The sequence below is a fragment of the Myotis nattereri genome (genome assembly GCF_964212035.1).
Source record: "Myotis nattereri genome assembly, chromosome: 19".
NCBI lineage: Eukaryota > Metazoa > Chordata > Mammalia > Chiroptera > Vespertilionidae > Myotis > Myotis nattereri.
Genome location: NC_138095.1, coordinates 13,680,353 through 13,703,658, shown reverse-complemented (window position 1 = coordinate 13,703,658; position 23,306 = coordinate 13,680,353). Strand labels below are relative to the sequence as shown.

The window sequence follows — 23,306 nt, the reverse complement described above, 5'->3', positions numbered from 1 at the left end:
CCAGCTAATGCTGGCTACAGGGTATTTGGCCAAGAGCAGTCTGCATCCCACACAAACCCATAGCTCTCCAACTCTTTCAGGTCTCAGCTGGGGTTCTGAAGCCAGCTGCACAGACAGCTTTTGCAAACAGCCAGGGTGGGCAGCTTGAGGGCAAGCCCTGGAGAGCCAGGCTGCTGCTACCTGACCAATGCCAAGAGCAGGGTGCAAAGTCCACTGCCAGAGGTCAGGAGAGAGAAGCTGGCCCCCATTGCAGCCAACCTCACTGTGTCCACTACCCTTTCCTAAGAGCTGCCTTGAGTCTTGGCCACACCCACCCACAGCCTCAATTTCAGGCCACTCTCTAAGCTTTCCCCTCCACAACTTAGAGCCTACTCAAACTACTCAGCCTCCACCTGCCCACGGCCCCAGCTGCTGCACTCAGGTGGCCTGCAGCCTGCTTGCCCCCCTGACACCCAAGCTCCAGGTGGTAACCACAGACAAGCTCAGCCACTTGTATGAACTCTCTCCTCCCCTAAAACTGGTGAGGTACCTGACAGACCTCCCAAAGAGCAGAATAGATGGGAGCAGAGAGCATCCTCGCCTCCAGATCATGCTCCAGAGACATCTGGGAGAGTGGGCCCAGGGGATCCCATGGCTCCTGGAGAACTCTCGCTGTTCTGAAGACTTAGGAGGTCACCAAGGTCCTGTCTAGCTCGGACCTTCTATGACACAGACGCAGGTGAACCCACCTTGGGGGCATCGTGTCTCTATCAGCAGCCCTTCTGGCTTGGGCCTCACTGTGTGCCTGTGGGGTTGGTGATGCGGACACATAGGTGCTGAGGTGTGAGATGGCAGTCCTGGGGTGGCTGATCACGAGAGGGACATGGTCAAGAGAGTGAACTTGAGATGTTGCCAAGGCCAAGAGGAAGTGGTGGGGGAGTGGATACAACCAGGTTCTGGCTGGCATTGCTGGGCAGTGATTGGCGCAGTGCTATATACACACCCAGATGATTGGCCTCTGCCCATTGCTGTCCCCATACCCCCCACCCGTGCTGATTTCCTGTGGGGCCTGAGGGTGTCCAAGGCACATGATCAAGGCTTCTATGCATCCACAGAAGGCTCAGAGCACAACTAAGTGCTTGCCCTGTGACTGGAGCAAAGGTTGGCACACCGAACCTAAAATAAGCCTTTTATTCCATTAAAAACTACTGTCCCTGCATTTAAAACTGTACCCATAACTTACAATCTAAATAAAAAGCTTATCAATATAAATAAGGAGAAGGAGGTCATTTCTGAAGATATCCAACTCTGAAAAAGAAAAAAAAAAAGAAATTTCAAACAATTATTATGTCTCCCCCAAAGTAAATAATACATTGCTGGGCCTTCCTCCGACATGCCAGGCTGCTGCTTCTGAGTAGCCCCCACCACTCACTGACCCCGCCCTCCTGACTGTACCCCCTACCCAGGTCCAGGGTGCTATCTGCTCGAGAACCCCAGAAGGCCTTACGGACCCCCAGCACCTTCTTACTCGCAGATCTTACCCAGTGGCTTGTCCAGCCTCAGCCCCATGGTGACCCTCCCCTTGCCTGGAGTGTCTCGCTGCCACCCCCAGCACACTACTCCTCACCCTTTCTGGCTGAGCCACCTTGCACCCTGTCTTTGTGGAAGGACATATCACTGAGCAGACTGCAGGAGAGGGACTGCCTCAATGCCAGCCTCACTGCCCGGGAGCCCTATCTGTAACCTTTGACTGGATCATCTGCTCTTAGTTTCCAGCTTATGGACGGGGGAACAGGGCGACTCTGGACCGGCATGAGGACCCCCTCCTATGTCAGAGCCTTGACAGGCTCATCTGCCACAACAGTAGCCCCAGCCCAGGCTCAGGGAGATGCAGGACTAGGTGTGGGCATCCACTGGATGGGGGGCCCTGTGCTGAGAAGTGGTCACTAGACACAGAGCAGCCCCTGACCTGGTCAGCTGTGGCCTTTCCCGAGGAGCCCGTCAGTTACAGCCACATGCTGGTGCAGGCCCTCGTACAGCCACCATTTCATAATTCTCAGCTGACTGGCTGACAGCAGCTTTGCTGACAACAGCTTTGCTTTCTCAGAGCCTGAATAGAGGCCCCTGTGGGCTCCAGCCCAGGGCCTGAAGCCAGGCTGAAGGGGCAACAAGGCTCCAGGTGGCCTGTGTCCCTGGCTGTTGCCCAACCCACAGTATGGTTGGGAAGAGGGCAAATGCTGGCTGTTTCTGAAGGGGCCTCAGGAACTTAATGCAATTTGCTCCCCAAAATGCCCCATTGTGGGCACGGCCCCCGGCACAGAGACAGACATTCTTGGGAAAAATGTGTTGGCCCCAGTTCTCCTCAGGAGCCCCGCTATGGTCTGAAACCCAAGTAGAAGCCCCGTTTGAGGAGGAAGAGAGCAGGGAAACCACAGCAGGAGTCAGGCGGGGCGTTAGCAGCTCTGGTTTTGTGGCAGGGCTCCCACCCTGCCCCCGCACTCACCCTCAGGACAGGAGGGAAACAAGCGCGTCCAAAAACTTGCTTCGATCCTCCGCTTTCAGTTCAATTACTGCAGTAATGAAAGAAAAACATCTTGTGAGAAGGGAGGAGTAGGGACGGGAGGGAGACGTGAGAAAAACAAGCCACAGCACATTAACTTCTTTCCAACCACCCAGGGCTGGAACCCTCCAGTACATTCCAAAATGGCCTTGGCTCCCTGATGGCCTGGAATATTCTGGACTAAGAAGTTATACTTGCCCATCCCACTGTATTTAATCCTCAGAAACCTCCAGCTGCCCTTTTGGTGAGGACCCTCCAGGCAGCCAGGGGAACAGCACTGACAGGCAACAGAGGGGACCCAGGGATGACTTTTAACACCATAGTCCTGGGCAGATAGGCCTTCCCCCCGCTGGACAGAGTGCTGCCCCACAGTGGGTTGTGAGAGGCCCTAAAGCCAGCCTTCCGTCCTGCTCTGGCCAGTCCCTCAGCTTAAGTGTCCTCTCTTGTAGAAGGGGGACACAATATGAATTGCCTTTACTTCTGGAGGGCATCAGGCTCAGACAAACACATGGGCCCTCATTAGAGGGCAAACTGGCCTGGCCTGGTCCTGCAGCTGTCTGTGCCATGAGTCACAGCTCCAGGAGCCTCAAGCTCAGCTCACCCAGGCATACTGGCCAGGGCTGCCCATGATCTCCACCCACAGGGGAAACCAAGCAGCTCCTGGCCCACAAATCCTCCCCAGGTATAGCTAGGGCATCCTGCAGGTCAGCCAGCATCAATCTCTCCCACCTCTCAGACACGAAACAGCAATTGGAGGGCTGCTGCTGGAGGTGAACCCACCCAACTGAGCCACAGCCTGAGGGCCCAGTATGAAGAAGCCAGCTCTAGACACTGAGGCAACTGGAATGAAGGCTGGGTCTCTGATCATAGTGATCATTGTCATTAAGAAATCAGGTGGTGAGCCCTGGTGGGTTTGGCTCAGTGAACAGAGCGTTGGTTGGCCTGTGGACTGAAGGGTCCTGGTTTGATTCCGGTCAACAGCATATGCCTGGGTTGCAGGCTCGATCCCCAGTAGGGGACATGCAGGAGGCAGCCAATCAGTGATTCTCTCTCATCATTGATGTTTCTATCTCTCTCTCCCTCTCCCTACTTCTCTGATCAATAAAAACATATTTTAAAAATAAATGAAAAAGAGATGGGTATTAAGGGCTGAAGTATATCCTTCCAGATTCATATGTTGAAGGCCTAACCCCCAGCACCTGAGAATGCGACTACATATTTGGAGATGGGGCTTTTAAAAAGGTGATTAAACAAGGCAGTTATAGTGGGTCCTAATGCATTCTGACTGGTGTTCCTATAAGAGATTTGGACAGGGACACGGAGGGAGAAGATGGCAATCTACAAGCCAAGGAGAGGGGCCTCAAAGAAACTGACTCTGTAGATGCCTTGATCTTAGATGTCTAGTCTTCGTAACGGTTGAGAAATACATTTATGTTGTTTAAACCCCCCAGTCTGTGGTACTTTGTTATGGCAGCCTGGGCAGACTAATACAGGGGTGAAATATCAACACATCTGTTTTAAAATCTGTCAGCAAGAATAAAAAGCAAATATGGCCAAATGTAAGCCATGTTCCATGCTGGTGTCTAGAGAAGTTTCAGGGTAGTGCAGGGGCCATGGCTGGCCTACAGGTATGATTCTCCTAAAGCCACCACTTGGGCACGGCTCTTCCATTCTCTGGGCTCGTGCAACACATGGGTGGGGCCAGTACCTGAGCTATCATGCAAACCACATGGAAACCTCAGGTGGGCCCCTCACAACACAGACAAGAGCTGCTGGCCTGCACAATGGTGGGCATGGTGCCCTCCAGTCACCACAAGCCCGGCTGGTTTTTTCTTGACATACAATATTAAATTAGTTTCAGATGTACAACCCAGTGATTAGGCATTTATATAACTTACGAAGTGATCCCCCCAATAAATCTAGTACCCATCTGGCACAATACAGTTATTACAATACCATTGACTATTTTCTTTATGCTATACTTACATCCCCAGGACTACTTTATAACAACCAATTTGTGATTCTTAATCCCTTCACCTTTTTCACCCAGCCCCCAAACTGTTCCTCATACCCTCTGGCAACTTTTAAAATGTTCTCTGTATCTATGAGTGTTTATGCTGTTTCTTTTGTTCTTTAGATTTTGCATATACATGAAATCATATGGTATTTGTCTTTCTTTGTCAGAATTATTTCACTCAGCACAATACCATCTAAGTCCTGATTTTTAACTGCCACAGGTGGGTGTGGGACCAGCCGTTCTGTCTCCACCCCCTTCTACCAGTCTCCATGTGGCTGCTTCTTCATATCTTTAGATATAGGACTTCTGTTCAGCGAGACTTCAGGCAGTTCTCCATGATGGTTGCTCTGTAGTTTAGTTGGAATTTTGACGTGGTCATGGGAGGGGTACCTACTTCGCCATCTTGGGGATTGAGAGCTTAGGCTCTGGTGTTTAGACCATGATGGGTGAGGCTGGGCCCTGGAGGCTGGGCCCTGGAGGCTCTGGTGAGTGGCCAGTCCTCTAGGATCGTTGGTGAAGTGATCTCAAGGGCCAGGCCTATGGGTTTCTAGGCAACACCTGTTTCTTCTCCTGGGAGCCTGTCGGTCTGAAGCATTCCAGAGCTCCCTGAGCTGCCTAGAGAAGCCAGGCTCAGGACTGGTTCCAGCAAGATGAGAGGGCTGCTGGCAAGGTATCTCAGGTGATGCCAGCTTCCCTGGTTCCAAGGCCAGTGCTGACCTTGAATGGGCCCCAATACATTGGACTCTTACCTGAGAAGTCAAAATAGTTGTGCATTGTCCGGGAGTTGGTGCCCTCCGCTGCCTTCTCAAATGCCCGCCCAAAAAAGCTGCAGACACATAACAGGCACATTGGGAGCCCTGCCATAGTGACGGACCCTTCCCATGTCTCTGGACACACACTAGATTCAGCCCAAACTCCTTCCCAGCTGCCAGTTCCTCCCATCAGGACTCATGTCCCTTCCTGGGCCACTGCCCTCTGAGGCCTCACCACCACTCACTGGGCTGGCAGCACCTCTCATTGCTGCTTCCCATCTGTACCCCATTGAGCCCTTCTCAGCCCTCAGGGAGTGAATGTCCATTTGTAACCCCCAGGGCTTCATGCTCAGGGCTCTGACCGCAGCCTCCTTCATGCCTGTCATTGTGCTGGCAGCTGGAGCAGGTGAGAGGCAGAGGCTCAGTGAAAACTGCTGGGACAGGGGTCTCAAATGAGACCAGGTTACACACAGTAGGATAGGACTGGGAGGAGGCTGCAGAGCTGGGAACTTGGCCAACAAGGGCAGGAGGCAGGAGTACCGAGCTGCTGAGAGCACAGGGCAGCAGAGAGATAGCGTAGAACATGGGCCCACCCCCTGGGGGCTCAGGGCTGGGGCAGCTAAGGGCTGGCAGCAGACGAGTTGTGAGGAAGGGGCTCTTGGGCCCACCACAGAGTGGAGGCAAAAGGAAGGACATGTGCTTCAAACTTCCATGGCAACTCTCACAGGGGAATGTGCACACTCAGAGCTAGCACTAAGCATGGTTACACATATGACGTACAATGACAAAGTGACTGGAGGAAGAATGAAGGTGACTGTGATGACACCATGAGGGAGTGCTTGCTGGTCGCCTGGAACCCAGGCACGAGCGCTGGCCAGCTACAACCTGTGTGATCATGAATTGGAGACCCATGGAGAAGCTTTGGAGAGCAGCTTAGCCACTTAGAAGCACTTGTCTAAAAAAGTTCCTTGTCTCACCCAATTTCCTACTAAATGGCCTTTGCAAACACAGGAGGTTCAAGCTCACAACAGTGGAGCTAGGATTGATCTGTCCTCCATGGCAGAGGCCAACAAAGGCTAGTTGGGAAAAATGAGGGGCACAAAATATTGGTTGGTCCTTGGCCACCCAAGCTGCCCTGCCAGGAAGCTGGGTGGCAGCTTCCTGCTACCTGCTGTCACTCAGCATCCATCCAAGGTCACCTTATGGTATTTGTTGGGGAGCACTTAACCCAGGGCACTGATTGCCCTTAGGAGGCAAAAGTTCTCCAGTTTGCACAGCATGGAGGGGCAGCAGGGAGAGCCAGGGAGCCCTTGGCCTTGCCTGCTGGCCAACACCTGGTCTGGAAGGAGTGGCCAGGAGGAGACCTAACACTGATGCAAGAGAAGGGCAAGAACACAGTGCAGAAGATGCAGGGAAGGGCCAGAAATACATTTAGATGTGAGGAAAGCTTTGCAGAAGTGCAAGAAGATGAGCCTGGCTCAAACCCACTAGTTATTAGTAACAACAAAGAGTTGGCCTCAACTGGTGTGGCTCAGTTGGTTGGGTATCATCCCATGCACTGAAAGGTTGCAGGGTGTGTGCAGGAGGCAGCAATCGATGTTTCTCTCTCTCTCCCCCTCTCCCTTCCTCTCTCTCTAAAAGTCAATAAAAAATATATTAAAAAAAATAATAACAACAGAGTTGGAAACAGCATGAATGTCCAACAGGAGAGGGGGTAACCTGCCACCTGTGGATTGAAGCCCTCAAAGCTTTGCCTCATCGAAGATAAGGGTCTTCCTGGTGTGGCTTTGAGAACAAACCTCACCCAACTCCAAAGGGCTCACGAGCTAATGACACCCTGCACCCCCCCAAACCCCGCAAGCTCCCAGGACATGTAGAACAGGACTCACTTCTTTCTGTCCGAGCTGTCGGTCTCTGGAGGGATGCCCACCACAGTCACTGTGCCTTGTTCCACATTCAGTGGGGCAGCCATCACTAAGGGCAGCAGCTTGCAGCGCCGGTTCTTCGTCTGTGGAGGCAAAGCATCCCCAGTCACGGTGTTGAAGGATGAGTGCCGCATTCAGTGCCCAGGACCTGACAGAGCCACTGCTCAACTCCCCAGAAGCCTTCAGGGGCTCCATGTCACCAGAAGAGATGCTCAAGCATCCATCGGCTGCTTCAGCTTCCTTCTGTGCTGATGGTCAAGGCCCCACTACCCCTTAGCTGTTTCCTCCCTCACCTCCTTTAGGTCCTGACACAGTTACCACCTCCTCCAGGAAGCCCTCCCCAATCAAGTCCCCTCCCTCATACTGCTTCATCTTCCCCACAGTGTGTGCCACCACCTGACACTGCAGGTACTTATTCGTCTGTCTCTCTCGCTAGCATGTGTGCTTCCTCAACACCGAGACTCAAGTGTTTCCTTCACTGCTATGTCCATGACACCCACATCCCACAACCAAGGTGACAACTGTCCTGGTCTGTCCAGACGTGAGGGCCGTTCTGGGACTTGAACCTATGGATGGTCACCCTATGACATCAGAGCCCAGCAGGCAGTGGATGCTTAATAAACATCTGAAAAATGAATGGACCTCACCCATTCTACAGAGAGGGAAACTGAGGCTCAGGTCGAATAATAGACCTCACATCACACAACTGGTAAATGAAGAGGCCGAGATTTAAACACAGCCTAGAGAACTTCAGAATTTGTCCCTAGTATACCTTTTGTTATTACTTGACTGTTTTCAAGTAATTTTATTTGTCAGTTGACTGATATGAGGTCATCTCAACCGTCTATTCAACATTTGTCGAAAGTAGCCCCCAGTGTAAACCCTCATCCTGGAAGAAGAGTGATTGCTGAAATGTGAGGGATAATCTTTTCCTTGAACACACCTGGGAAAGTGCTCACATTATCAGGGTAGGGTCCCTGTTCCAATGCCAGCTGAATTATGGGGGGGTGTCCCAGGCCAAGGCTAAGAAGGGTGTCAGGTCATAGGGAAGACAGAACCACACACAGCAATGGGAAAGTAAGCCCAGAAAACAAACTTGTGCTGGGAAGCAAGTTTGCTCCAACCAACTTCATCTTTCCCTGATCTGCAACAGCAGAACATGAATCCTAGTCCCACATGCTCCCTGAGGCCCTCCCCATTTGTCTGAGTGACCAGAATGGCCAGCGACAAAATCAGAGCTTATGGGAACTGGGAGGTTCCTGGGGGTCAGCTGAGGAAAACACAGCTCAGAAAAAGGGAAGGGTTTGCCCAGACCCTGTAGCTGGTGAATAGCCACAGGCACCCAAGGCCAGCTTCTAGTGCCCATCTGAGCGCTGCTCCAACAAGTCTGCCCTCTGGCACCCACCCACCCTGCTCCTCACCGAACACACAAAAGACTTGAGCAGGTGTCTGCTGAGCAGACTCAGGGAGGCTGGCTTGGAGAACAGCGCGACGTCTGGAGTGCCCTGCAGGGAGAAGACAGTCAGAGGGGACCACCAGCAGATGTGGCCGGTGCCCGTCCGTATCCGAGGCAGCCTGACCTCCATGAGGGAGCAGTAGAGGAAAGGTCCCTGCGAGATGACGAGGTTGGTGCAAAGGCAGCTGGCAATGGTCTGCTGCGTAGCTAGCAGCTGCTTCTTGGCAAGCTCCAGGCCGTGGTATAGCTTGTCCAGGTTACCCCTGTAACACGGCAGACACATGGCTTCAGCACAGAGTCAAACAGAATGCTTGGTTCCTGGGTCAGGGGAGAAGGTAGGGATGGCCGTTGATTTCTCGCCCTCCTGAGTTTCCTTTCACGGGAAAGGAAGGAGTAAACACTGTATAAACCCATAGTGACGGACAGGAGAGGTGGGAAGGGGTGCTGGCATCAGAAGGCAGGAAACTAAAAGCCAATAGCGGGAGAAGACCCTGCCCAGCGGGCCTTGGAAGGCGCCTGGAGGGCTCTGATCAGAGAGCCCTGGGCAAGGGCTACAGGGAGGACCTGACAAATGGGTTTTTACCTTTTGCCACAAAAAGGAAGGTTCCCCTCTGAGTACATCAAAATGAACCCTCGTGGAGAAGTGAGGTCCTCAAGCAAAGCCTCTGCACCCAGACGTTAAGGTTCCCCAAGTGTCACACTGACTCCCACCCCTCAAGATGAAGCGATGCCTTCTGGCTAGCAGGCTGTGCCCAAAACCCAGGGCTCAACAGCCCCCCCAACCCCCCCTTGAATGTGAAGAACCATCAGACATTGAGAAAGACCTGGGGTCTGAAAAAACGACCCAAGAGGAAAATGAGATAATTTGGAGAAAAAAAGAAAATGAACTCTAATGTCTTCAGAGAGATTTGGGCAACTAGAGTATTCATAAACCAAGAACTGCATGCTATAAAAAAGGAACAATTTAATACTAGGAAGTGTTTGTGGAAAGTAAAATAATAGCAAAAAATAAAAAATTCTCTTTCCAAGACAAGAGGATAAAAAAAAAAGCTTCCTTAACATCAATAACAAAACAAAGACATGGAAATATAAGACAAAAATAAGAGCTAGAGCATTATTCTAGGAAGTCTGGAAAGAAAATAAAAAACATTGACATATATGTGTTGGGGGATAGTAAAGAAATAGCACATACTCTCAACAATTAAAAAAAAAATAGCACAAAAGCATTCTCAAGCTTAAAGACACAGAACCTCGGATTGAAAGGGCTCACTGAGAACCCAATAGAATACATGAAACAAGATCCACCCTAGACACATCACTAGGAAATTCTGGAACACTGAGAATAAAAAACCCTGTAAGCTTCTTCAGATGAGCTGGGAACACATTTATATTAAAAAAAAAGCCGAAAACGGTTTGGCTCAGTGGATAGAGGGTCGGCCTGCGGACTGAAAGGTCCCAGGTTCGATTCCGGTCAAGGGCATGTACCTGGGTTGCGGGCACATCCCCAGTAGATGTGCAGGAGGCAGCTGATCGATGTTTCTCTCTCATCGATGTTTCTAACTCTCTATCTCTCTCCCTTCCTCTCTGTGAAAAATCAATAAAATATATATTTAAAAAAAAAAAAAAGAAACCAAAATGGCTGAGACTAGCACCACTGGCTATGGCTACTGGAAGACGGGAGCAATGGAATCCACCTTCAACAAGAACTACCTTTTACCTAGAATTCTATAGGAGACAAACCAGCAGTCAGAAGAGGGTAGAAAGAGATATGGTCAGAAGTGCAACTCAGAACATTTATACTCCTCACGCGCTCTTTCTTTAAAAGTTATTCGAGATTGTGCTCTAGCAAAACGGAGTAAAAAAAAAAAACAGACAAAAGATGAGGATGCCGAGAAATGTTGGCTCCAAACCAGGGGCGCAGTTAAGGGCCATCCACGATGGCCGCGGACAACAGGCGTCGGGAGCTGCAGGTCCAGGCTGGAGTGAAAAGACAGAACCCAGGCTCTCACGGACAAAGGGGACTTGGGGAAAACCTGCTGAAAGGAGAGCCAAGAAGAAACTGGATGTGATAAAAGGCAAATCAGAGCTCCAGGAAAAACAAAGCGCTAGGGCAGAACATAATGTGACCACTGCTCATTACCGACTCTGAAGTATCTTACTAGCGCAGTGAAGAAACGCTGTTCATTGATTTCCATCTTTCAGAATCAACCTATAGCCAAAAACGAGATGACTCACATTCTCTTCTCTCACTCAAGATTAAGTGTTCTCAACCTTGAAAACGTAAAAGCCTAGATTTATTGGGGGGGGGGGGGGGCGGTGAAAAGTAGGAATGCTGATATCCTTTTCTTACAAAGAAGGGAGACAGGAGACACGGGTGACAGAACAAGATGTAAGTATGTTGAAGTTACAAAGGAGCTAAAAATAGTGGCAGACTGTAACAACAGGAGGGGAAGGAGCACAAAGGTGAGAAAAATGCTCTTTTGTCATAGCAGGAAGTCAGCAGACAATGTCTAACACTGACCCATCAATCCTGGGATGAGGGCAGTGTATGACCCAACAAGTTCATTCCTAGGCATATACCCAAGAGAAACGAAACCGTAAGTACACACGACTTATATGTGATTCTAATTTGCATGTCAGCAGTTTCTGCAGGCCAAAGTCACATCCACACCCCGGGGGTCCCTGACACCTGCCTCCCTGGGCAGTGTGAGGTTGAGGGCAGGGGACGGCCTGAGGGGCTAGAGGCCACAGCCATGTCCACTACCTGGAGAGACTGTCCAGAGCCTGGATGAAGTTATCTGTCCCCGCACTGTCCTTCTCGGGGCTCTCCATCAGTGACATGGTAGCAAAGACCACGTCACTGGCCAGGAACTTATGCTTGAAGCCAAAATGAATGCTGAAAGTCTGCACACGCATGTCCTTCATCCTGCAACAGGACGCAGCATGGCTGTCACCGCAGGGGCACATGGGAGTATCAAGTTGTGGGTGAGCTCTTACCACTAGGCAGGACAGCAAAATGTGCTGTTGTTCCCCCCTCTCCAGCCCCCAGCAACAGTATGGCTCTTTTGGTCAGAGAATGAAGGGGGTTAGAAGGCCTGATGTAGAGCCCTGTAACCTGGGCACTGAACGCCTGGTCCAGAGCTGCTCAGTTGGTTGGGAGCAGAATAACTAGCTGTCAGGCCAGGTTGTGCATGGTCCTCTCCCACACCCCAGGATGCCAGGAGGGCAGTGCTGGAGAGCGGCAGCGGTTGGTAGAACTCGCCTGAGTCTGGACCCAGTGGGCTCTTCCCCGACATTCCCTGTGTCCAGAGAGGGACACACTGGGTCGACCTCAGCCCTGGGATTTAAGGATTCTGGACCTTTGGGGCACTTCACAAAGCCCCTATCTGTAACCCAGAGAGAACTGAAAACTTCAGGAAAGGCTCGGCAGGTCACGCTCATTTGTGCATTCCTGTTTTTTTACATTATTTTAGGAAATGTGGTTAAAACTGAAACCTTAACAAAGCTTAGTACAGAAAAACATGTGTTTACCCAAATTTATTCGCAGATTCTTCAATTAGCTCCCGCAAATTCTCCTTCAAAGAGATGTCCATAGACTGAAACTTCTGCTTCACCTGCTTCAGGGGGAGACTGGAAAGGTGGCAAGCACTAGTCATACACAACCTGACTTCAAATAGAGAACGCTGATGCTAAACACCAAAGGTGGGGGGTTGGGGAGAACCCCGCAAGGGCCCCAGTGTTTGTAAACAAGGGATATCTCAGCCTGGGCCTTCAGATGATATTCTGGGAACTCAGAGTGAGGAATTTATGGCAGAAATAGACAAAGCTAAATATTACAACCACATCAGTCACAATGAAGGGGGGGGGGGCTTTTCTCTTGGGGGACTTCAGGCCAAGGGGTCACTCACCCCATGTCTGCAAGGAACTCCTGGAGCCGCTTCTGCCCGTGCACAGACCAGAGCTTGAACCTGGCTGCAGTGTAGCACGTGTTGTACAGGCTGTCATGGAGGGACCAGTGCTGGTAGAGCACCAGGCGGAGGCTGGGCCTGCAGTCAAGGAGGCTGCACCGTAACCTGGGGCCCCCCCACCCTGTGAGGGCCCCCTTCTGATGCTCCAGTAGATGGCCTGCTCCATTCACCAGGTACTCAGTTAACACCTGAGTACACTGGAGCCCTTTGTCCTTCCTGCTTAATTTAACCATATACAGAGTTTGTGAGACTGTGGGTGTACACATTACCTCTGTGTGACAGACAGGGAAACTGAAGGGGTTCTGAGAGCTTTACTGTGGTTAGAGAGAACCTTGTGACTCCCTGCATCCTTCACCTGACCCTGCCCTCCACCCCACCCACCCCCTGCCGCCTGGACTCCCTCAGCAAAGGCCCCATCCTCACCTCTCTTCCTGAATACGCCCCTCACTGCTCATGGGGTCAATAGTGAGGCTGTGTGCAAGGATATTCCCAACTCCAAGGCCTCTCCTCTCACTGGAGGGTCTCAGGCAGGATGCCAGGGTGGCCCTGTCTGCATCGAAGTAACACAACTCCTGCCAACATACCTGCCTCCCCCAGGCCAACCTCTGGGCAGGTGGCAGGCCGTGTTCTCTTTGCTGCCCCTCCAGAGGGCTAAGCTCCATAGCCACTGACCTCTCTGCCCACACCCCAGCAAGCCCTGGTCCTGAATGTCACGTCTGGACTCAATTCCCAGTGGGTTCCTGCACACTGTGGCCCTTCTCCCAGGAATTCGGCCGCCCCGCACCCAGCACCTCTGCATGACCTGTCCAAATCCATGTTTTACTCATTCCCAGCCAACTCAGCACTGGGAAAGGAAGGCACGGTCCTTGCCATTATTCTGCCACCTAAGCAGCTACCCCATCATGCCTCACACTCACTGCCGTGGCCTGACCCAAGCCACCATCCCGTCTCCTTTCCTCCAATCAGCAGTTCAAGAACCTTTTACACACTAAAAAGTGAACTCAGTTACTGCCCTGGGCTCACAGGGCCACTTACTCCATCAAACCCCCAAAAGATCTCATGAAACGCCGACTATGTAATCGCATGCTGGTTCACTTTTTTCCTGACTTGACAGGAGTCTGCAAATGTCACTAAACTGCCTCCACTACACAGGCAGTCCCTCAAGCCCTTAACCTGCATACACTTAGCACCAGGCCTACAATGAGCTCTAAATACACACGGGATGCTTCTTAAAACAGCTGTGGTGCCTAGGAGCCAAAGCCACACAGACAAGGTGAGGCAGAACCTGCGTCCCTAGTACCTGGTGCCTTGCCCAGCCCAGGGACACAGGGGACCCCTCTTCTCAAAGCCTCTTATCTGATGCCCAGCCTGGGGACATGGCAGCCACAGCTGCACAACCTGAAGGGCTGTGGCCAGCAAGCACGCCAAACACAGGGGACATGGGCTAGGGTCTGCAGAGGTGACAACAATGCACGACAGAACAAAGTATCTGAGGGCAGGCGCTGCCTGCACCCCGAAGGCCTGAGCCACAAGGATACTCGTACTCGAAGGAGATGCGCATGCAGTCCACAGAGAGGGCATTCTCCTCGTCCTCGTCCCGGTGGTTGTGCCGGGACACGTGGCGCTGCAGGATGCCAACGTCGGTCACGTACTTCATCCTGGGAAGGAAGCACTGCTGGCCTGGGTGGGCTCCCTCCTCTCCTCACGTGCAGCCTGCCACGGCTTCCCCCTCCCTCAGGGCTTCCCCTCACAGGCTCAAAGGCCAGCCCACCACCTCTGCCTAGAAAGCAATCATGGCAAAGGGGGTGGCAGGCCTGGGTGCAGGAGGAGCTGAGCAGAGCTGGCGGGGGGAGCTCAGGCCCCCACCTCCCCTGCACTCTCCTCTGGGCATCAGCTGCCCTGCCATTACTTATTTGAGGCCTTCTGAGAGTGGGCTGCAGCCCTGCCTGCCAGCCACGGTCAAGTGGACAGACCCCACAGGTGACAGTGATCCGCAGCAGGGGGTGTGGACCAGGCACAGGAAGTGCTTCCGAGCACAGAGAGACCGGAGTCCAGGTCCACCTAAAGGGGCCACTGAACAGGACAGTAATAGTGTGGCCTCACATAAGGGGAAGCCACAGGCCAGGGATGGCGCCTAGCACTGCATACACCCCATGCTAACCTCACAGGGAAGAGGGAGTGAGGACCAGCAGGGCAGCAGGCTGGGCCCAGATGACAGATCCAGGAAGTGCCCCCGCGCCTGTGAAACTCAGGACCCTCCCACTCCCTCGGCCACACTGCAGACTTAGAAAGATAGGGGAGGCAGAAAATAGGGGCAAGGGGACCTTTGCAAACTGTACAAGGAGGCTGTGCCTGGGGCAGTGCCAGGTGACAGACTCGGGTCCCCTGGGAAAGGGTTAACGTCTTGGGGCCAAGGTCCCTTTGATTCCCTTGGAGTCCCCACCTGCCGGCTACCAGAGTAGGGATGAGAGAGGGCACCAGCACCCTGCCCCTCCTCGGCACCTGCATTCGGTGGCCTTTCAGCTTGTCTGTCTGATTCCAATGGCAAGCACCAAAGTCTGCCCACTGAGGGGCAAAAAAGGATTCATTCCATGCCAGGCTTCCCTGCAACCCTCATCCACCCTCCCTGGCAGGACTCCTGGGGCCCTCACCTCCGTCTCCTGCCCTGTGTCCGCTGTGCATGGGCCACACCTTTACAGCACAGGGCGAAAACAGCACCCAGCTCGGGGAGACTGGGCTCCCTCCTCTCCCCTCTGGCTCCACCTGCTGGGGTCCCCGAGAGTGGACGAAACATCCACGTAAGGCCACATGCTACTCTGACAGAGTTCCTGTCCTAAGCCCTTCCTCGGTGACAAGGACTCAGGCCCAATGCCGGCCCCTCCTCAGTGGGGCTCTGCAGTGATGCAAACTCAGAGCCTGCAGCTGGGCCGTGTACATCCTCCCAGCACAGGCCGACCGTGAACAGCCCGAGGGAGTACGTCCTTACTGAGTGATCCTGTCTTGTACCCACTGGTCAGTTAGTCCCACGATGGCCCACCTGGAAAAAGAGGAGAGGGCAATGAGGCCTTGCACAGGGCGGGGCAGGCAGGAGCGTCCTGCCATCATGGCCAGACCCAGGCCCACCCTCAGACAGCTAGTCCCTCTTCTGGGTGGAGAGGTGATGGGGGAGACTCAGGGCTCCTGGTTCAGCGCTACCACTGCAGGAACTTTTGATACACAAGGAGGGAGATCAAGAACAAGGGCGCAGGGCACCACTCTCTGTATCCTGGCTCACCTGCCACTCTCCGCCCTCGTCCTGCCAGTGCAGGACTGCAGCAGACACCGTGCTCAGGCACTGGTGCCTCACTTTACCTCTGAGCCCCTCACATTACCCCTCTCTGAGATATGCCCTTGTCACGTCCACAGCTCCCTGTCCTTCCTGTGTAAAATGACGGGGCATAAAGTAACAGCATTTAGGCTCCGTAGTAACCTTTCAAGGTTCCTTCTCCAAGCTTATCTTTTGTGGATGAGATCATGGAGATCTGGGCTAGACTGACCTCCATGGGGTCTCAGCCGGCCCACAGCAGGAGGGACCAAGACCCGAGGTGTGTGCTGTCTGCTGGTCCCGGGCAGTGTCTTCAAGACACCCCTCCAGGGCCACAGCTGAACACAGCTGGCACTGGGCACAAAGTGAGACAAGAGAGGCCCTGGGGGTGGAAGACGGGTCACTGGAGCACCCACCACATCTCTCAGTGCAGCATGCGCCCACCTCACCGGGACCTCTTCAGAGAATGCCACCTGGGGTGTCATCCCTGGGACCAACCCCACCCACCTCCTTCTGACTTTTCCACCCCAGTGTACCAAGAGTTCCTGCTTAAAGCAAACGCAGAGGGGTCACATGCCAGGGTTGCAAAGATGCCGAGCAGGGCTGCCTTGTTCAAATCTCACGCTCCTTCTATAAGGCTCAGCGGTAGAGTAGGAAGGGAGGAGCTGTACACAAGCCCCACCATCCGACCCTCTACACTGGCCATGCTCCCTCCACACCTGAGAGTTCACGTGCTGCCCTGACAGCCTCACAGTTAGAAAGAAAGCCAGGGCCATGCACGTTCCCAGAAAGGGGTCTGCATCCAATGCTCCCAGTGGGAACAAGGGAGGTGCACATGGTGACATCTTCCTCCAGACCCTGCCCTCACTGGGCGGACAGAGCTGCTAGAAGGAAGCCACGAATGGGAGTGACCTTGACTAGAGGCTACATACCACAGCATGTCATTCATATCCTTGGACATCATCCACGCCAGGTCGAACATCACCATGGCCGACTGAAAGAAAGAGGAGGAAAGCCCAAGTCCAGAGGCAGCCATGCTCACGGGAGGGGCACACACTGGGCCAGGCCACAGCTAGCCCAGACCTGAGCTGCTCAGGGCCCAGCTGAACTCCTGCAGTGAGTCTGCCCGACCAGAGTGCGTGAGTGGATTGGGTACAAGGCTAATCCTAACAACTGCCTCTGAAATGATTGTTCTCTTCCTTTAGTGGAGGATTTAAGGCTCAGAGAGACTGTACCACCCCCCCCAAGCTCACACAGTAGGAAATTATGGGGCTCAGATTCAGACCAGTTTTGTGGCTCCATGCTCATTCCTCCTCATGTTCCAGGACAATGACCCCCGAGTCAGAACTTTGTGGTGAATTCCACCTATCCATACTCACTGACGTCCCATGGTATTCATACTGCTCATAGTCAAAGAGGATGTCTCTTCTGTAACAAAATAAAGTGTGACATCAAACGCGAGTCTTCAGCAGGAAACAGCAAACTTTTGGGGAAGGTGCTAAAATGTTACAGTTCTCAAAGAAATGCAGATAAGGGCATGGTAGTCTCTGTTTTCACTTGTTGACCCTTTCTCGGAGTGTATAGGCAGGAGGCTGGGAAGGGAGTGATAGAAATACAAACCGCTGTGGCAATGGGAGATGTACAACGGAACAGTCCCAGAACCCCACGTCTGAGAAATTATCCCAAGACAATGCAAAGGAAACAAGCAAGACCAAACTTGCTATGTGCACAAGGTTGTTCACTGCAGCCTGACTTGTCATGGCGACACTGAAGTAAGATACAGTTCAAAAAGGAGCAGAATGGCCAATGAAGTACATAGTACTTCTATTTCTATGATAAGTTTTACACGATTGGAATCTAAATCAATTGTAAAAGTCTGTAAGTAAAAGTATCTCCATCTGGAAAACAATAAAAACAAAAGAACCAGAGGCCATCATGCTTGGTGATGTATTTGGGAGACCTTTGGGCCTGCTCCTGTCACTCCTGGGACCAGGACTACAAAAAGGACCCCAAGTTCTCCAATGCAGGGATCACATGCTCACTCGAGGAGCCAAAGGCTCTAAACTAAACAAATTATCCTCAAAGGGAGAAAACTGCATGCGGCTCCCAGGGAAAAACACAGACGCCACAGACCCAACGGCAGAGCAAGGTGCTGCTTGCAGTGCACACTCACCTCCGGGCCTCCCACTCTCTTCGCTCCCTCCTTTTCATGGTTTCTGCTACTATCTCCTGATACAGGGACAAAGAAGACAAAAGTAAGCAAATGAGCCAGGAATTTATCGCCACAGCCCGAGAACGTTCTGATTTGACAGAAGCCATTGGACTCAGATCCAAAATAGGGGTCATTGCTGTGCCCTGAGCACAGTCTGCTCCCGCAGAAGGGAAGCGACGAGGCGAGGGATGGCCGGGACTCCTCTGACCCACCAGCCCTGAAGACACTAGGACAAGAGTGCTGCTTCCACAATGCCTGCTCAGGGTACGCTCTGTCTACCTCCGTTTTCCAACACCCCCACCACCAGGTCATCAGGGATAACCCACCGCTGCCTCATACTGGCTTCCCCACCAGATTAATAAGAGTTAATGTTTCTTACATCCTATTATGCATCAGCTACTATTCTAAATAATCTTTTTTAATCAACATTTGAGGGAATGTGGGTTTTTTGTGTTTTTTTTTCATTCTAGAGAGGAAATGAGAGGGAGAGAAAGAAACATTGATGTGAGAGAGAAACACTGATTGGTTACCTCCTGTACATGCCCACACCAGCTACCTCCCAGCTATGTCTGGGTCCAGCAGGCTCCAGACTCACCTCTGACCTCCTGGAGTGACAGGTTCCCTAAGGCTGGTGAGAGGCCCAAACCCACCTCTTCTAACCGTGTGCGCTTCTCAGAAGGCTCTGACCCGTCATCCTTTTGATCTTCCGAATGTTCTTCCTCCTCCTCTTCATCCCTAAAGATATCGTCGTAGGCGGGAACTTCAAGGTCATCATCTTGTTTAATGAGTAGTTTGATCTAAGATTAAAACAAAGAACAATCAAGTTTCTCCTCTCTCTTGACAGAAAACTATTCACCACATGTTTGTGTCTTGAAGAATCTTATTTCCCAATTGGTTGACTCATAACTTTTCTGCACACACAAATAGCCACGTGATTGAGAATTCCAAACTTCTCAGGCATTTTAAAATTTCCATTTCCATTAAGTGAGGTGCTAGGGTTACACCACACTGTCTGCAGAAATTACAAGAAAACTTGAAAACTATCTACAGTCACTAAGTCTTGGAAAAAGCTCCCTCTTAGGCCACACACCAAGCCAACAAAACAAACTCTCCACAACTTGGCCTTTGACAGAGGACACGAAGATGTGCAACCCCAAAGGGAGGAAAAGTCCCGTCCGTAAAAGCAGTTCCGGGCCGGCGGATTTCACGTGAGAATTCCTGGCCGACACTTTGCTAACGTGGGTGGGAATGGATCACCTCAGAGAAAGGTTAGGTGGCTGCTCTGCACCAGGCTCCGTGTTCTGCTCAGGAGCTCAGAAAGTAAATGCAGCAGAGCCTTTTGCCCCACCGCCTTGCTGGTCCTCATGCCACCCCTTGGATGGGCAGGGCAGATACCTCTGAGGCCCCTTGATAGTTAATGAGGCTAGGCCTGAGCTCCGAGGGCAGGCTCAGTGCAGGGTTCTGATCCCTACACCTTTCAGGTTATGCACATCCCACAAATGCATGCCGAGCACCTCCAAGGGTTAGGTGTCATGTTTCTCATCAAAGATGGACAAAACCAGGTTCTTGTCTTGCTAAGGACACCAGGTACAATGCTGTCCTTGGCATAAAAAGGAACAGACAGCCGAAACCGGTTTGGCTCAGTGGATAGAGCGTCGGCCTGCGGACTGAAGGGTCCCAGGTTCGATTCTGGTCAAGGGCATGTACCTGGGTTGCGGGCACCTCCCCAGTGGGAGATGTGCAGGAGGCAGCTGATCGATGTTTCTCTCTCATCGATGTTTCTAACTCTCTATCTCTCTCCCTTCCTCTCTGTAAAAAATCAATAAAATATATTTTTTTTAAAAAAAAGGAACAGACAGCTAGAGGGGAGAACGCAGGAGATGCATGGGCCCAAAGGCCTAGTTACCTGGGTATCATTGTACACATTCACGACATTGACTGGCCTATGGGTGTCACACACAAAAAATATGGCGTCATCATCAGGCTGAAGGATATCCAATAGGTCTATGTTAGCTCCACAGTTTATGAGGATAAAATAACGGAACTGAAAAAAAGAAGAGACATTGTGAAGTAAATACATCGACAGGGCACACTAGGCCAGTGGTCGGCAAACTGCGGCTCGTGAGCCACATGCGGCTCTTTGGCCCCTTGAGTGTGGCCACGAAGTTTCAATCGCACTGTACATGTGCGCCCACACGTGGTATTTCGGAGAAGAGCCACACTCAAGGGGCCGCAGTTTGCTGACCACTGCACTAGGCCCCTGAGTCCTTCTGCTGAGATACATTAAATCCCTAATAGGCCCTGACAATAAGGGGTCCAAATAAGCCCACAGCTGGCCTGTGCTAAGTGCTTGCAGATACTCCATGTACTATTTCACTTCCATAACAACACTGTGAGGTAGGCCCTGTGGCTGAATCTGCTTCTCCGTGGAGCATGCAGCGGCTCAGCCTGCTTGAGTCTCACACATGGAGTCAAGTAGTTGATGAGGGCCCTGGCTGGTTTGGCTCAGTGGATAGAGCATCAGCTGGTAGACTGAAGGGTGCCGGGTTCGATTCTGGTCAAGGGCACGTACCTCGGTTGCAGGCTCAATCCCCAGCCCTGGTCATGTGCAGGTAACCCAGGGTGCATGTGGGAGGTAACCAATCGATGTATCTCTCTCACATCAGTGTTGCTTTTTTTTTTTTTAATATATTTTTATTGATTTCAGAGAGGAAGGGAGAGGGAGAGAGAGAGAAACATCAATGATGAGAGAGAATCATTGATCGGCTGCCTCCTACACGCCCCCAACTGGGCATGTGCCCTCGACCAGAATCGAACCTGGGACCCTTCAGTCCACAGTCCGACACTCTATCCGAAACAGCTAGGGCTCCCATCAATGTTTTTATCTCTCTGATATCCTCGGGTGAGGATTAACAAAAAAACAAAACAAAAGAGAAGCTGATGAGGAACAGACCAAGACTTTAAAGGCGTAACTGGGCCTCTTCAGACCTCAGTCACTCTACTCTGCTTATCTGCCTTTCCATGCTAATAGCATTCTACAGGTTAAACATTTTAGCAAGTCTTGGGTAGTCCATACTTAATGGACACCTAAATACTAAGTTTTCATTACATCCCGTCACTATAGAAAATCCTTTCCTTATAAATATAGAACTGGCAGCGGTCCGTCCCATCATGACAAGAGCCTCAGGTGAGAATTTACCTCTGCCAGACTGTCCTATATATGGCCCCAGACTCCAGGGACCCTCTTCCCTACTCCAGCCCCTCACAGTGGGGTCTCAGCTACCCCAGCTCTCATTATAGCCCCATGCAAAGGTGGGAGGAATCCTGACTTCCACTGTTTAAATTATGTTCCTGGATCCCAAATTGGAAACTGCGACACATTTTCTTGGAGAGATAATGGGAATAGTAGTCTAATCTAAAATAATTTTAACTAGGCCATATCTAAAACAAACCGCTAAACTCCAAGCACCTTACAATGAAATGTCTGCAACACAAATTCAAAGTTAGAAGCTGCCCATATTTGAGGGTATGTCACCCAGATGTAATGCCTGTTTTTCTCTTTCATAGTGTGCAACCTATTTGATACTTAAATAAGACATTACAATTGAGTAAAAAAAAGCCTAAGTACTCCAAAATACATCTCGCATACCTGTTCTTTATGTTCAAGAAATGCAGTTTCAAGTTCTTGCCACCCAGAAACGGGAACCAGTGTATATTGTACGTGGTCGCACTGGAACAGGGCCTAGAGAGAGATTATTTTCAAAGCCTATCATATCTGGAATGTCTTTAATTTACCTTGAAATGCACTTAAAATAAGATGGGTTGAGAGGCAAATGACATGTGAAAAAATAAGGTTAGAAAAATATGAATGGGAAAAACTAGGGGATGGGAATGTGAGCGTTCACTACACGATTCTGTAAACTTTGCCAAATTTTTGAAAATTACCAAAGGAAAACATTGGGAGGAAAGCTGATCTTCTAGTTCTTCTGAGAAGTAGTTTCTGAACCAAGGGCCTGACCAAAGCTCATGTAAACATCCGCCATACCGTATAAAAAAACCGAAGCAAGGATCATCCATAATAGACTAAGGCAGCAGTTCTCAACCTGTGGGTCGCGACCCATTTGGGGGTCGAAGGACCCTTTCACAGACCATCGAAAAACACATATATAACTACATATTGTTTTTGTCATTAATCACTATGCTTTAATTATGTTCAATTTGTAACAATGAAAATACATCCTGCATATCAGATATTTACATGACTCATAACAGTAGCAACATTACAGTTATGAAGTAGCAACGAAAATAATTCTGTGGTTGGGGGTCACCACAACATGAGGAACTGTATTAAAGAGTCGCGGCATTAGGAAGGTTGAGAACCACTGGACCAAGGAATCCTGTATTTCCAGCATTACTTACGGCATCGCTATGTCCTCAGTTGTCACAGATTTCTCTGTCTCAAACCCCACGTCCAAAAAGCCACTACAGGTCTACAGGTCTCTCTAATGCAACCATATTTTGCCTAGGTTATTGCAAACATACTAACTGGTCTCCCTGACTTTTGCCCGAACCTTCTCTAACCCACCCAATACCATCCTGCCAGGGAAGCAACTTCCAGAGGCCTCCTCCCAGCTTCCAGTTGTTGCTGCTGCAGCCCCCACCCCAACCTGAGCTCTCACCGGAGAAGGGGTTGCTTACCCTGCTCCTCGCCGCCCGCCCTGCTCCTACCCCACCTCCCGCCCCGGCGCACCCGGCACCCTAAGCTCTCGCCCGGCCCCACCCTCCCGGGGTCCGCAGTCGCACCTGAAGGATCTTGCACGCGCACAGGGCGTCCACGTCCGAAGCCACAAAGAGAAGGACCCTCTATCGGGGGAAGAGAGAAAGAGCTGAGCGCAGCGCCCCTAACCCGGGCCCCTCCCGTCCTCCCACGGCCGCTCCCCTTCATCCCTTCCTCGCGAGAAGGCCTCAGGGTCCAAGGAATGGGGAGGGGGGGGTCACCTGGTTCTGGACCACCTCGTAGAACTCTTTGCGGAAATCGGACACGAACATGACCACGGTAGCCGGACACCCAGGGCTCGCGCAGAGACACTCGGAGCCCCGACTGTGATCAAGGCTCCCGCCAAATCGGGGGTT

At 51.5% G+C, this 23,306-nt stretch overlaps 1 protein-coding gene across 1 annotated transcript; it reads right to left on the bottom strand.

Moving 5' to 3' along the window:
- Positions 1 to 728: 728 nt before the first annotated feature.
- CDC45 (cell division cycle 45) lies at positions 729 to 23,266 on the bottom strand. The gene is made up of 19 exons (XM_081113971.1): positions 23,172 to 23,266; positions 22,977 to 23,036; positions 21,823 to 21,915; positions 20,080 to 20,217; positions 18,824 to 18,970; positions 18,135 to 18,190; positions 17,341 to 17,389; positions 16,894 to 16,955; positions 15,644 to 15,694; positions 14,196 to 14,315; positions 12,598 to 12,729; positions 12,221 to 12,319; positions 11,454 to 11,615; positions 8,814 to 8,952; positions 8,655 to 8,738; positions 7,198 to 7,316; positions 5,306 to 5,382; positions 2,483 to 2,549; positions 729 to 1,287 (listed from the first exon to the last, which is right to left on the bottom strand). Exons 1-18 carry the CDS (start codon positions 23,220 to 23,222, stop codon positions 2,485 to 2,487), a joined length of 1,704 nt encoding a protein of 567 aa, XP_080970097.1. The 5' UTR covers positions 23,223 to 23,266; the 3' UTR covers positions 729 to 1,287; positions 2,483 to 2,484.
- Positions 23,267 to 23,306: the final 40 nt, after the last annotated feature.

Bases quoted from the DNA above. Each gene is read 5' to 3' on its own strand.
- CDC45 (XM_081113971.1), bottom strand. From the start codon at position 23,222: ATGTTCGTGTCCGATTTCCGCAAAGAGTTCTACGAGGTGGTCCAGAAC. The intron at 18,971-20,079 runs GTAACTAGGCCT...TTTTAATCTTAG, and splicing joins ATGTGTACAATGATACCCAG to ATCAAACTACTCATTAAACA. The intron at 12,730-14,195 runs GTATCCTTGTGG...CTGCAGGCCCAG, and splicing joins CGCATCTCCTTCGAGTACGA to CCTCCGCCTGGTGCTCTACC.